Source organism: Sander lucioperca, chromosome 13, assembly GCF_008315115.2.
Source record: "Sander lucioperca isolate FBNREF2018 chromosome 13, SLUC_FBN_1.2, whole genome shotgun sequence".
Taxonomy (NCBI): domain Eukaryota; kingdom Metazoa; phylum Chordata; class Actinopteri; order Perciformes; family Percidae; genus Sander; species Sander lucioperca.
In genome coordinates, this window is record NC_050185.1 from 30,288,976 (window position 1) to 30,303,963 (window position 14,988).

The 14,988-nt window shown below is 41.6% G+C and overlaps 1 protein-coding gene across 1 annotated transcript; it reads left to right on the forward strand.

Moving 5' to 3' along the window:
• The first annotated feature begins 3,702 nt into the window (after nt 1–3,702).
• LOC116055994 (uncharacterized protein C11orf87 homolog) lies at nt 3,703–6,029 on the forward strand. Its single transcript, XM_031308093.2, has 2 exons — nt 3,703–4,057; nt 4,508–6,029. Exon 2 carries the CDS (start codon nt 4,606–4,608, stop codon nt 5,038–5,040), a length of 435 nt encoding a protein of 144 aa, XP_031163953.2. The 5' UTR covers nt 3,703–4,057; nt 4,508–4,605; the 3' UTR covers nt 5,041–6,029.
• Nucleotides 6,030–14,988: the final 8,959 nt, after the last annotated feature.

Sequence of the window (14,988 nt, forward strand, 5' to 3'; positions counted from 1 at the left end):
CTGGATGTATAAATTGATATAATTTTGATAACAAGTTCGCCATTGTGTCCAAAACTTGTTTCCATTGCCCCAAAGTGGCCAAAAAAAATCGGTTATTGGCAATTTGAGTTGTCAAGTGTTGTTGTTGTTGCCTCATCCAATAGATTCCACAATCTTTCCCTAACCTTAACCATGCTGTAGTTGCTGTAGAAATATTTCTATAATCTAGATGTGTTATTCTCAGTATTAAAGTCTATAAATATAGACACATTTGTATTCCCTGTACAATGTATAGACTCACACACGGAGGGTTAGCTTAAGCTTTGATTACCTTATAGTTCAGGAATGTGAGGGTATGTTAGGAACTGTTTTTCTGTACCAGACGGAGAGGAAGAACGGCAGGGGGGTGGCTCTTGGGTCTTGGGTGTGTGTGTGTGTGTGTGTGTGTGTGTGTGTGTGTGTGTGTGTGTGTGTGTGTGTGTGTGTGTGTGTGTGTGTGTGTGTGAAAACTGAAGAATCTGCCTGGAGATAGAGAGGCTGACGCCTTCAAGCAAGATGATAAATGATGAGGAATATGATTAGACGGGGTTCAAAATTTGACATAGACTTTGCTGACTACGAACTCTGTATACCTTTGTCTGCGGTTTGGGAAACTTAGTGTCATTTTGTGAACCCACAATTGTGTTCTGTAAACTTAACTGCTGGACTTCAGTCTGCTTAACTGAACTCTTTGTCTCAGATTCCTTGTGTTCTGGTAAAATTAAGTCCGATGAAAGAAGGCGCAGGAATTAATAAATTGGAGTCAGATTTGACCGGCCTTAGGGCCTTATTTTAGACACAATTCCCTACATTGCCATGCTCAGGTATAAAGTGTGAATTTTAGAAACGTCATTATTTAATGTTACCCAGAGGTTTTCCAGAATCGTTCAATATCAACATTGTTGTCTGGCGATATCATGTGGTGTTGGTCAGTGCCTTCTTCTATGTGCTGTGGCAGCAGACTGACAGCAGCTGACACCAAGATAATCAACAAACATCAACATCAGGAAGGATGGCTCTGTCCTGGGGGTGGGAGGTGCAGCTTGAATCTCTGCTGGAGGTGTCAAAGAGGAGCTGAAGCTGCAGAGCTTCATGGACACCTCACACTTCCTCAAGCATTTTTCTGGATGAACTACTGAATGCCAGTCATGAATTTAACTGATTGAAATCTGGTACAGGCATTCAATATCCCCAGAGGATCAATGCTGCTGAGTTTGGAGATCCCCTTAGAGGGTGTTCAACAATGCAAGGAGCTTCAGGTACCAGTAAGATGATGCAACACGATCCTGAAAGTCCAGTGTGAGTAACAGATTTGTGAGTTTAAAAGATTATCAGATGCAAAAAATACTACATACGTGGTTTAAAATATCATTAACAAGGATTTCACTGCTTTGGAAGGTTTTCATGGCAACAATAGTTTTGCATTGCCAGACCTACAGTATCACCACAGCACTGTGGAGTAAGGTGAAAAAAAAACGCTCTGGGTTGTTTGCATTTCTTTAAACCAATCACAATCGTCTTGGGCGGCGCTAAGCTCCGGACGCAGCGACGGTGGCTCTGCAAAATCTCGGGAAGGAACTTGTTTTTTTGGAACATTTTCACCTCAAAAGAAAACGCCTTATACAATATTAAATGAAGTTAACTGTTCACACAATACAGTAAGGTGAGCTATTTAAAATAGCTGGGTACATAGTTAAACATAATTGGCTCTTACCAGTGTAACACTGTGTGTACTTCGTCCACAGTAATCCCACCAATCGGTCCTAAAATGTCCCAGTTAGAGAGTAAATGCCATAAACATATTCTTTGTAAATCTTAACAATCATTCCCTGAAAGAACCAAGCAGGCCTGCCTTGTTGCATGATCCAAATTTTCTTCAAAACTTGCCATTTTCAGCGTGTAGCTTGCTAGCTCGAAGGAGGTTGTTGTTCCCTGAAGCAAAAGGGACGGCAAACGGCAACACACAAAGAGCGGAAGGTGAGGGACAAAGCCTGACATCCAGCATGTGTCAGGCTTTATCGTTGAAATCTACTTCTGTTGATGCAGAGTACGGCAACAATCATCAGTGGGACAAGGTCAAAATGAGAAATAAGGTGCTCATGTTACAAAATGTAGTTTTCTGCTGTGTTCACAAAGCTGTTTTACGTCAGTCCAAATTATGTTTTGTTTTACAGCTTGAGAGCTGGGAAAATGGTGTCATCAATCAACACCACACTGACAAATCTGCCATTTTTAGTATGAATACTGTTAACACTCTTCCAGTGTGAACCAAGGGCGTAACTTTGGGTTCAACATTGGGGGGGTTAAGATCTTACTTTGAAATTTTGAACGTCAAACACTTCATTTTCTACATTCTGGTGATTTTTTCTGCAACAATTTGTGGTGCAAATTATAATAGATTTTTGGGGTGGGTTGCACTGGCCAGTTTTTTGCTATTTCTTGTAACCCCCCCTCCCCCCATAAATTACGCCTATGGTGTGAACACACTACATACTCAAACCTTTTAGACCTAGTATGAAGTGTGGAGTTGGGATGCAGATCATCTACTGTACGATACCAAGAAACTTTGGTACTGCAGTCAGGATGAGTCATAAAAACATAAACTGGAAAAGGCTTTTTTTGTATGTGAAAGTGTAGAGACATACAGTGTGTTTTCACAATGCTTTAAGATAGGTCAAGGTGCGGCCCCAATGTAGAGACGTCTCCTCGCTGGCTGCACACACTTCTATATTTGGAGTACATGCCACACAGCCTGCAGCAATCTCCCAGTCAGGGAGGAGCTGCGCTTAATCTGGTGGAGGTCTGAATTTGTGGTTTCCAAATTTATTTCAAGTGACTTATTTAGTAAAAAATGTAATCCCTCCACCAGAAGTAAAAGTGGGGGTGTAACGTGTTATTCAAGTGTAGTTTTAATGTGAAATCAAGTGCTTAACAGTTATTTTAAGCCTCTTATTTAGAACATTTCCGTCATGGCTGCACTAAGATTACCGGTTATTAAAGCCTCTAGAAGGACAAAGTCAAAGGCAGCTTGGTTTATCACACATCATCATCATTAAGCCTGACAAGCCACGTTTGGAATGGAAAGAAAGTCTGTGTGGTGATGACAAAGTGGTAAACATCTAAAGTGTTTTTAAGAAACTGGGACTTTTTTGAATGGAGTTCAATAAATGCAAAGATTTTGTGAAGGACAGGCTGCGTAAGCTGACATAAAACTTTGATAATATGAAATTAGCATCTGATATTAAAGCAATTTTCAGCTGTACATTTGTAATAAATATGCATTAATGTTTACCATGCACTTATTCCATATCTGAAGCTACATGTCTATAAAGAGTAGATGGCCAAAAATATCCGCTTTCTACCAAGTTTTCATGTCTAAGATTCTGGGAAAAAGGCCAATAATAATAATAATAATTGGCACATACCTAGTTAATGCATGACAACTGGACAGTATTTATACATCTCATAATAGCCTAACAGCTTAAAGCTTCAAACCATGCAGCATTTGACTGACCACACCCTCTGGAATGCCTGGGTTTACCAATCTAATATATAACTAATTTACATGAGTAAAGTATGAAGTGAATAAGCATTAATTAATAGTGATTAGAGGGGAACATCAGCACTCTGGTGTGGGTAACACATAGACTACATTTGAAAAGAAAAAAAAAACAGCCCTGCCAGCTGACTATACGGGACCTTTAATGCAGCTGCAGCTCTTCATTCAGATGCTGAGTGGAGCAGCGGATGACCGGAGGAGGAGACGCTATTCTAGGAAAAACCAGACCACAGCTCTTTCTCTAATCGCATTTTTAAAGCCCCCTTTGATGTACACGGAGGAATTCCCCGCGCTGCTTGTAGTATTTAGCTGGGGAAGTGCTGTCTTGGATGCAGACTGAGCGGATTGCGGCAATCAAAGCGTCCTGAGCTCAGCAGCAGCATCTCATTGTATGAAATGCGTCACCGTGAACCTGTTCTCCCATTTACACATATCGGCTCTCCACTCACGGACTGTGCCCCGCACTGACAATTTCATCAGGTAAGAATTGCCTTTATCTAAATGTATTGGCTTGAGAATGCAACAAATGCAGACCTCATATTCTCAGACATTAGTGTCTTAAAAATGATGTGTTGCGATGAGTGCAGGAAAGGATGGCTTCTGTTTGGCTAAATCTTGTAGGCCTACACATTACAATAGGCTACATGATGCATTGTCCCGACTTCTACCCAATCTTATATTCATAGCAACGTCCGTTTTTTCTAACTGATTATGAGCATAGGCTATATGCTCTATACACTGTTGTCAGGTTTTATCTAGCGTTGTGTGTGAAATGGTGCGAACTGCCCATGTTAATTGTTTGATTTTGGTGTGATTGATGAAGCCTGGACGAGTTAATGAGGGCTGCTGGGCGGGTTTCTGATTGTTCTGATAGGCAGTCTCCTCTGGAGCTAGATGAGCGGGTCTCATGTGTTCTTCTTTTCGGTGCAGGTAACCACATGCGCGGGCCAGTGTCACCGCGCTGAGCCCGGAGAGCACGAAGGGTACTGGGGTCAGAGAGACAAGAGTGGTCGGGAAAGGTGGATCGGATGACAGCCAGAAGCTCTGAGGCCTCGGGACTGTCGGTGCCGCTGCACCGCTGTCACGGGGGTTTCCAGGCCAATAACGGCACCTGCGCGGAGCACCTCAGCTTTTTTCCGCCGTTCTCCTCCACCCTCGCGCTCCTCGTGCTGGTGGCCGTGCTCGTCGGGATCATCCTCGTTTCCCTGGCAACGTTCCACTTCCACAAGAGGAAGCTTCGGAACAGGAAGATCCAGCGCGCGCAGGAGGAATACGAGCGCGACAGTCGCAGCCCCGCGCGCGGCGCAGGGGCGAGCGGGGAGCCCGCGAGGCCGTGCGTCATCGTCCGTCCGGTGAGATGTGATGTGGAGAGGCTCTCGTGCCAGAGCGCGGAGAGCGCGGACGCCAGCGAAGCGGCGGAGGGCGAACCGGCGCGGCACGACACAGTTGCTCTCGACTGTTAACTTAGTGCAACTTCAGGGAATGAGACTGTGGAATAAACAGGAAAAGCAATAAGGCACAAAGAACCCCCCCACACCCATCTCTGCTGCTTGTAGATGACTTAGAAACAGCAATGCAGAATACTGAGTAGAATAGTCAGCCTACAGTGGCGTAAAGGATAGCTATGTGGCCACACACCTTCCTGATAGCTACACTAGTATTTAGCCAACCGGTAGGCTACTTCCTTATGGGACTGTGTAAAGTATTTGCCTGCTTTGACCTTTGGACCTCTTCCTCAGCCTAAAACGGTGTTTAAACCTCAAAGATGTTTAAACTTTAAATCCTCCCTGGGATTTGTGTTAAATTATTAAGAGTTTGGTGACAACACAGACCATAATGGCTCGCTGATCTTCCTTGGCATGTCTCTCTGACACACTACCAGTATGTAGTTAGACTATAATTGATGTTGTGGTGCTGTTAGGCAGTGCAAAGCTGCATATAGGCTGTAGAAAATGGCTTATTTGTTTGCGTAGTATTTCTTCCTTCAATTAAGTGACTTAGCATATTTGCCTAAAGTACAGGACTGTCCTCCAATGTCTGTTAGACATCTGTAGGTAGCTCTTAGCCTGACATGATGCAAGACTTTTTGCTGTAGTAAGTAATGCACATAAGATTTTTCTTTAAATGTGTCAGATCGTAGGTTTTAGCGCTAATACAGTATTTTCAGTTTTGAGTATTTATAATGTATTCTCCGACATGTAATAAACTGAGAATCCAACAGAGGGTTTAAGTACAAGCCCGTCTTTTTTTTATTTATCCTTCATATTGTATAGTGGGCCTAACAGAAATTCTGTGTCATTTATTACATGAATTCACTGTAAATGTATGTCATTAATGAGAGCTGGAATGTTTTACAGTAACATCATATTTCTGGAGTTCATATAACCTGCCTTATCAAAGGAAAATATGTAATATTCTAAGTTTATAAATAAATTACGTTATGTTAACCCTTTGATTGTGTCAGTAACCTTAAACACTTGGTGACCATTATCTAACAATTGGATAGATGTTTGTTGTCATTAGGGTTAGGGTAGGGATAGGTGAACTCTAACCCCTAACCCTAACCACATTGGAAATATAAAGTATAAAAACAAAGAGAAAACAACTGTAAGATAAAAGTATCCTATTATTGTGGAAAAGTGCACCTGAAATATACACTGTAAAACATATTCATGAATATAAACATTATTGCACCTGAAGATTTTTCACATTATGTTATTGCAACAACAAAAAAACCGCTATGTTATTGCATTCATGTTATGACAAACATGATTGCTACTACTTTACTAAATTGACTTGTAAAAAATGTACCCAATATAATACGAGACGCAAATGTTTGGAGGGATTTTCATTAAGTCACAAATGACCTTCCTAAGGTAGATCCATAGTATTTGCCTAGGGTCTCCTGCATAAAGACCCTCAATAGGTACAAAAGAATCACTGCTTACAGAATTTATATAGTACATAGGACCATGTAAACTACATTGTCACTTTACAAAAATGTACTGCATATAGAACAAAGTCTACTGTATATTAGGGCTGGGACATATCGTCCTTTTTCTGGCGATATGAGAATCGCTACGCTGACGCCAAATATCAATATTTTAATTAATAAAATAAGCTGCTCTAGATAGATTGATTTCCCTGCTCCCAGCGTCACTACTTCATGGCTCTCGCACTCAACACATGAATGAGGGAAACTTGAACATAAGTTAACTAGCTGAAGATGAAGAGGTTTTTAACGGGATGGCAGACAGCAAAATAACAGATGCCCCAGACATGTTTAAGTCGAAAGTCTGGACCCATAGTTGCTCTATAATTCTGTAATTTTAATTTGTGTGAAAAACTTGCAGAATTGCACTGTTTTCTAACAGTTTGGACTTGCAGTGAATAAAGAGAGAAAACCTGCACTTAACCTTTTCACCGGCATTTTGCATTCATAGTTAGACCGATATCGTGATGTATCATTATTGGATTTTCTAGCAATATATTGAATTGAATTGCTGTATCATGATATTCTTGCTATTGTGAGCCATGTATTGTATTGTGATGTACCCTGTGATTTACACCCCTACTGTATAGACACCATCCATTTTTCTACATGATTTATTGACATGAAGGTCATCCATAGAAGTTCCTCCCTTAAGCTCAACATCCCCCCGTAATGGCGCCACAGCCTGTCTTATTGGAGGTCAGTGGAAGTGAATCAGCATCAGTTAGTGTTGGCCAGGTATCAGGACACCATGTTCCTAATTGTCCCCAGCAAGAAAAAGGCCTGGGAAAATGAAGCCATCTCTGGCAAGGCTCCAGCGCTGGAAGATGCACTGACAGACTGCCTGTCTATCTTCTCATTGGCATAAGTACAACAGAATGAAACCATTTATCTTCACAGGGAAATTGGAAGTAAGTCAACGAAAGATGACTAATGCATTCTACATTCAACGTATGTTTCCTTCAGAATGATGTATAGATTAGGATCTCGGACATCATACATGTTTTCAGGATAAAAAAAGTACAAATAAAGGGATTTAATGGAACAGCACTCTGTAATAAAGATACATGGATTGCTTGAAAAGTATGTAACTCCAAGCAACTGAGACCAGGGACAGTGTGCAGTAGTCACAACCAGATATAATGAAAATATATTTGTCTTTCAGCCATCCTGTTGAAATACACATCTTCTCATATGACTTGGCAGAAAGACACTTTTTCATCTGCTAAAGGTGGAGTTACAATTTATTTATTGGGAAGAAAAGGGTGGGGGGTGGCAGCAAGGTATGATGAGCAGGGGCGTAGCACAAAATTCTGGGCCCTGTAGAAAGGCATTCTCTATTGGCCCCTCCCCGCATCAGCAGCTATTCATTCTCATCTGAGTCCCATTTCCACCCCCAGTCTGACACACCTGATGATGAGGGATGACGCTGGCTGGCTGTCAGTGGAAAAGAATGGGTGTGACTAGAGATAGATGGAGGTCAATGGTGGAAACTGGCAGTTGGAGATGGATGAGTGTGTAGACGTAAGTTGCTAGGAGATGATGAGGTCAGGGAGTTCAGTAGCTAGGGATGGAAGGAGGTCAGTGGCTACAAGTGGATGGAGGTCAGCGGATAATGGAGGTCAGTGAATAAGAATTAGTGGAGATCAGTGGCTAGGAATCAATGGAGGTTAGTGGCTAGCTAGTCTGGATTAATTGCGCGCCAGATATCAGTCTTTATAACTTACCTTACGCGCTCTGTGTGTTGCCGTTCTCAAAGTCCCTTTGCTACAGGAAACAACAACAAACTTTAAGCTAGCAAGCTACACACATTTGGATCGTGCAACAAGGCAGACCTGCTTGGTTTTTCAGTGAATGATTGTAAAGATTTACAAAGAATATGTTTACGGCTTTTATTCTCTAACTGGGGCGTTTTGGGACTGATTGGTGGATTGCTGTGGACAAAGTACACACAGCGATACACTGGTAAGAGCAAATTACATTTAACCATGGATTTAACCATGGATGGTTAAATCCATCCAGCTAATTTAAATACCTCATGTTTCTGTATTGTGTGAACAGTTAACTTAATTTAATATTGTGTGTGGCTTTTGTTTTTGTTCCGCTAAAACAAGTTCCTTCCCGAGACTATTTTGCAAAGCCACCGCCACTGCATTCAGAGCTTTGCACCGCCCAGGACGATTGTGATTGGTTTAAAGAAATGCAGATCCAGAGGGTTTTTTCTCCTATCCCAGAATGTATCTGTGGTGAAGCCAGACGTTAGTCCACAGCGCTGTAGAGATACTGTAGGTCAGGCAAACCCAGACTAGTTGCTAGGGATGGAATGTGGTCTGTGGCTATGATTCAATGGAGGTCAGTTGTTAGAAATAATGGAGGTCAGTGGTTAGGAATCAATGGTCCATGGAATGGATGTATTATAAGAACTGGATACAGCGTTTGAGGCGGATCCCCGTTAATTCCTATGAGAGTTGCTCAGTGGCCCATGAAGCCATCATGGAGCCAAAAATTACCCAGATGATCGGCACCGCTTCTGCACTGTGCAGCTCATAGAGCAGGCGCCCTAGAGACCTCCTTCCGGTTACTTCCGGTTTAGCACTTTATTCACTTGAATGGGGATTAAATGATTTAATCGTGCAGCTCTTCTAGACTTTCCAAATGTTTTCAAACGGAATGGAAATCAAAATTCTGACGCTCAAAAAAATTGATCCACTAATTTACAGACGTGTCCATGGGAAAGTCTATAGGAAAAAGTCTTTTTGGGCCAGAGGGCATCACGTGATGGGCATGCGCATTTACTGTAGGCCTGGTCCATGGCTGAGAATGGATGCAGGTCAGTGGTGGTCAGTAGCTAGGGAAAAAACTAAGGTCAGTTGTTAGGAATCAATGTAGGTTGGTGGCTTGGAGTCAGTAGAGGCCGGTGGGCAGATATGATAAAGGCCAATTGTTAGAAATGGACAGAAGTCAGTGGCTAGGAACTGATGAAGATCAGATGTCAGTGGTTGGGTATGGATGAGATGATGGAGGTCATTAGTAGGTGATACAGTAGATCAGGGGTGTCAAACTCAATTTCACTAAGGGCCACATTGGAAATGAGAATCACATCAAGGGCCAGACATGTACAGTTTATTGATATGCTTTTATTTAATTGAAAAAGTCAAATATCTTTGACCTTATGATTGTCTCATATAGTCTTCTCACTTACAGTTGACAGTCGGCATACAGCCCTAAAAAAAGTCAGCAAAGAAGTTTGGTAGCCATCATAGAAAAAAAGCTCAAAAACATCACAGAAAGCTCCAAAATCGTTGGATAAAGTAACAAAAAAGCTCGAAAAAAGTGACAAAAACTTTGAAAAAGCGAAAATAAAAAAGTAGGTGGGCTGAAATCTATTGTAAAGCTAAATTGATATGCGAGCCGGATCAAAATCTACCAGGGGCCGGATTTGGCCCGCGGGCCTTGAGTCTGACACATGTGCAGTAGATGAAGTAGGTCTGCTGTTATTTCTTGTCACACATATATAGCTGCCTTAGAAAGAGAGAGAGACACTGGGAGAGACTTTAGTGTTTGCTCAGGGAATAGCCTAGTTATTGTGAATAGCCTCATTTAGAATTAATGAGGCCGGTTTTCAGGGTTTTGTAGTCCCAAAGGATTCTGCTCCTCAGTGCTGCAGATAGATTTTGCAGGGGACGTTGGTTGGCCAGTGAGTGGATTAGGTCCTCTGAGGCTGTTTATTATAGAATTATTAAGGTTGTGTGTAATGTGAACGTCTCCTCAGGCAACTGCTCTTCAGTTAGTACAATTTATAAGCATTTAAGTAGAGCCATATAATCTAATAGGAATATTTAGTGAGCATTTGTGCTCCCAAGTGAATAAAGTCATGGTTTTGAAAAGTATTATATAAGTAAAGTTTTACTTACTTACTTTTATTTATTGGCCCACCAGACATCTCCCCTAGTGCCACCCCAAGGACAAAGTTTACATTTTTAACCCCAATATTAGTAAGGATCGGTGTTGAATTGATTAGCTATACCTCATATTTTTGGACTGTCTTAGTTCTAAAATAATTTTTGAATCTATTCTGTTGAACACACAGTGTTAACTATTTTTTCCTCCCCTTTGAATGTGTCTTGTTGGTCCTCTTTTTTCAGACAACCATTGATTTCCTTTAATTTCTGGGAAGTATGACAATCAACTTGCAGACACTTATACATTTATTTGAGTTGGCAATCCTTGGTGTGGTGCTTGCTTTGGAAATGGTCAGACTTATTATAAAATATACATTATGAGTTTTGTAGACAGTGAAAAGAAACAAGAATGGTCCTTTAAATTATAACAACAGGAACAGGAAGAATTCTGAACAGCAGGTGTTCGACAGGAGACTGTGTGAGGCTTGCAGATTTGGGCCTACTCCAAGTAACGGTACAACTCAACTCCGGTTGTTCCTACAAGGCCTGGCAAGCACTGGGTGCACTAATTAATTGTTTCCGGTTGCACTCAATATAGAACTAACACCCTGCCAGCAGCCTGCCAACCAGCCTGCTGTGGAGCATCAGACTCCAAAGGGCCACACTTAAACGAAAGCAACATGGGTGATACAAAATTTTTCACAAGGTGAGGGGATTTATCCGGCCTGCATCCAGTTACAGCTTAGTCATATTGATGAGACTTTGCCCTGGACTCTACAGCCCATTCTGATTATTCTCTGAGCTGCATTAGCAGATTGCTTCTTTGCTCTATATCTCAACTCACAGCGATGACAAGTGACAGTTCACTGTTAGGAAGAGAGGACACCGCTGCTCCTATTCTCACCCCTGCCGTCAGGGTTCGAGGTGGATGATTTGTCCCCCCCAGCGTCTGTTTATATGCTTTATTACTGCATGTTTAAGCTGTAGCTGTGAGGCTACTGAACCCAGACAAGTAACTCCACTGCTCTGTAGGCCAGAGAAGGAATAACAGATCAGTCTTGTCTTGTTTAAACTTCTTGTTGGAGCTTTTGAACATGATCCTTAGTTCTACCATCTGATACATACAGTTCTTCTGCCTTCATTTTCCTGTCATTCATATAGACCAGGGGTGGCCAACCAGTTGGGGATAAAGAGCCACAAAAAAAACGCACCATAGCAAAAAGCCACACAACACATGCACGTCCACACTACAACAGCAACAGTGACTTCCAGATCTAATGACAGTCATAATACATAGCAGTTTTCATAGTTTTTTTTCTCACTTAGATTGACTCAGTGGGAAACCTGACAGTCTTTGTTATCCACAATCCTTTTCAGGTGTTGCTTGAACTCGGTTGTGGCCACTCGAAGTAACTCTCTCACTCATTTCTCACTAAAGGGGCTTTCAAACAATCGGATTCAGCAGTGAAAGGGTTAACGAGGAAGGTGATCTGTGGCCGCTGTTTTTCCTCAGGTTGCAGAATCTGTCCTCAAAACTCTGCTGCATTATTTTCCATTTTAAAATATTTGGCAGATGTATTGGCAGATGCATTCAAATGTGTTTTTTTTTTTACTTATCTGAAATACTGTATGTTTCAGAAAAGTTAAAAACAACAATCAACCAATGACACAGCCCCCAGCCACACAGTAAGAGCCTCACAGGAGCAGGCAAAGAGCCGCATACGGCTCAAGAGCCACAGGTTGGCCACCCCTGATATAGACCTAATTTTGACTAAAACCATTACTGATACAGCTAATTATACAATCACTGAGATATGCAGCATTGTTTAGGGAACTTGGTGATTTAAATAGGAGTCATACGGTCACTGAAAGACGTACTACAAGAGTTTATTAAATGTACAAATGTGACAGAAATAAAACATGGCTATATTTGCCAGTATATTTAGCGATGGTGGATAGTGTGGCTCTAGGCCCTAGAGGATAGTCATGTCAGCCTACCACTTTGTCCCAGACTGAAATATCTCAACAACTATCGGATGGATTAAGACAGCATTTTGTACAAACATGGTTCCCAGAGGATGAATCCTAAGGACTTTGGCGACGTTTCCTTTAGCGCAACCAGCAGGTCAAATCTCTCACCTATCCATCTACTGCATGGATAAGCACAAAATGTGTTAGACATTTATGGTTCCCAGATGATGTACCCTATTGACTTTGGTGATCTGATTCATGGTGCCAAGAGGATGCATCTGAAGGAATTTCGTGGTCTTTGCAAGATGTAAATGGCCTCCCTTTATTTTGAAAAAATGTTGCTTGCACAAAACAAAGTTGAGATTTTGACCCAAGGTGGAAGGAAAGCTCATGGGGTTACCCAAATGTGAATGATTGACCATGATCATCCAATATACACTCCTCTTTTAGCTCTGTTTTTGGTCTCTACCAACTCCTAAAGTAAATATGTGTCTCTTTAGCTGCTATAAATGCTCAGCAGCTATAATCTCTAACTGTGTCTCTGCTGTTCAGTGGTTTTTGCTCAAAACATCTGCCTGCTGTTGCTGGAAATGAGTTTGAGAGCAGTGAGCCTTAATCAAAACAGTTAAGTTGTGGGGCAGAAAAGCAAAACAATACGTTGGCTGAAGCTAAAATGCTCTGCAGAGATGAGAGAACCTGTAGACTTGGGTGATTCTAGGTGAATTCTCTATGGGTTTGACATACAAGTAGTCATGTGATCCATTGTAAATATATACATATACATAATATAATGTTGATTAGAGCGGCTTTAAGATTGAAATTGTATAAATTCGAGCCAGATTAAAACTTTGATATTGTGTTAGGACACACTAAGACAAATACTCCACCATGTACTCTGAGTACAGCACAACACAACACGGTGTTGGATGTAAGATGGCTCCTGTTGAGACCCAACACTGAAGGTTCCTGAAGTGGAGAGGGGCTTCATGAGATAAACTGATGGATGGCGCTGATACCTGCCTGGCAAGCCTGTAGATTTATGGCAGCATGGCTTAATGTCTTGTATAGTTATCCATGCAGCATGGCTTCATGTCCTGTATAGTAATCCATTTATGGGGTATTGCATCATTTTTCTGACAGCTGAATTAGGGTTCTGTGTGATTGCTCACCTTAGTTTACAGCACAAAGGCTTGCAACATCAAATCCTGTGCAGAGGCCAGTGATGTTTTTCCTAATAAGAATGTTGTCGGTGAATACACGTGACACAGAAAGGTGTATTCTGACACACGTCCTCCCGCATTTTTCAGTAAAGGTTCTTAGGTTCAGTTGTAACAAAGAATATGCTAGGCAGTCTTGGAAACCTGGTTTTGGTCAGTGACAAATTACATTTTTGGTTCACGCCAATTACAAAAGAAACACTTAAAAGAGTCTAACTACTGTATATTCCGAGTGCCACAGATAGAAGGGACGTCACGGACACATTGTCGGTTTTGGTCTATTTGATAGGATTTGTGGACAATAATAAAAATATAGAATAACACAATATTGATCCTTTGTGTTTAGTGATATGCAGTTAAAGTGGCTATAATCAATATTTGTATAGTAACAATAAATGACAATGTAAAGGGGGTCGCTCATACTGAGCTACAGAGAATGATCAGCTGAATCTCCGACGCATCTCGGCTTTATGGAGTTTTAGCTCATTGTTTATCTGTCTGGCTGAAACCTTACTGTTCTAGTTCACTCTTGGCGCGCTCATAGCGTTGTTTTCAAAGAAAAAGCTGTAAAAAGCCACTGTGCACTTCCACATGGTCAGAGAGTAGCTGGTGAATATAATGGAGCATTTAGCAGCTAAAGAGACAGATGTTTCCATCAGGAGTTTAAAGGAGACCAAAAACAGAGAGAATATTGGACTGACTTTCATCAGGTGGACACAAAGACTAACGAATCATCATGTTGCTCTGTAACTGCTGAATGATAGAATTGAGCAACTGTTTGCTAACTAGTTTGCCATATCAATAAAAAAAAAAAAAAAAATCAGTTCTTGCAGGTTTAAGAAGATAGGTTTAATTTCATTGGCACTGAGAGCCTCGGTGACATATACTCACAATCATTTCAATCCACTTTTTTTTTAGCAAAACACTAATTAAACCCAAAGCAAGCACAATCAATATCATTAATGTCAACAGCATGGGTTTTCTGTCAGTGAAAAGTATAGCACAGGGTAGTCTCGCTTTGCCAGACCCTCCTCCAAAGCGCGCTGAAGGAGAGTCTGGCTACTCTACATAGCATTCAGGATGGGAGGAAAATGTGCTCTGGTTTAATGGTATTTCTTTAAACCAATCAGAATCGTCTTGGGCGGTGCCAAACTCTCTCTCACAGAGCCGCTGCAAAATAGTTGTACGAGAGAAAACTCAGATTGGACTGATAGTGTAGCTAGCTGTCTGGATTCGATGTCTCTCTGTCATGGGCGGGTAACGCAGAGAAAAGGGAGGTAACCTTCCTCCTCATGACCTCATAAGGAGAAGATTCCAGATCGGCCCATC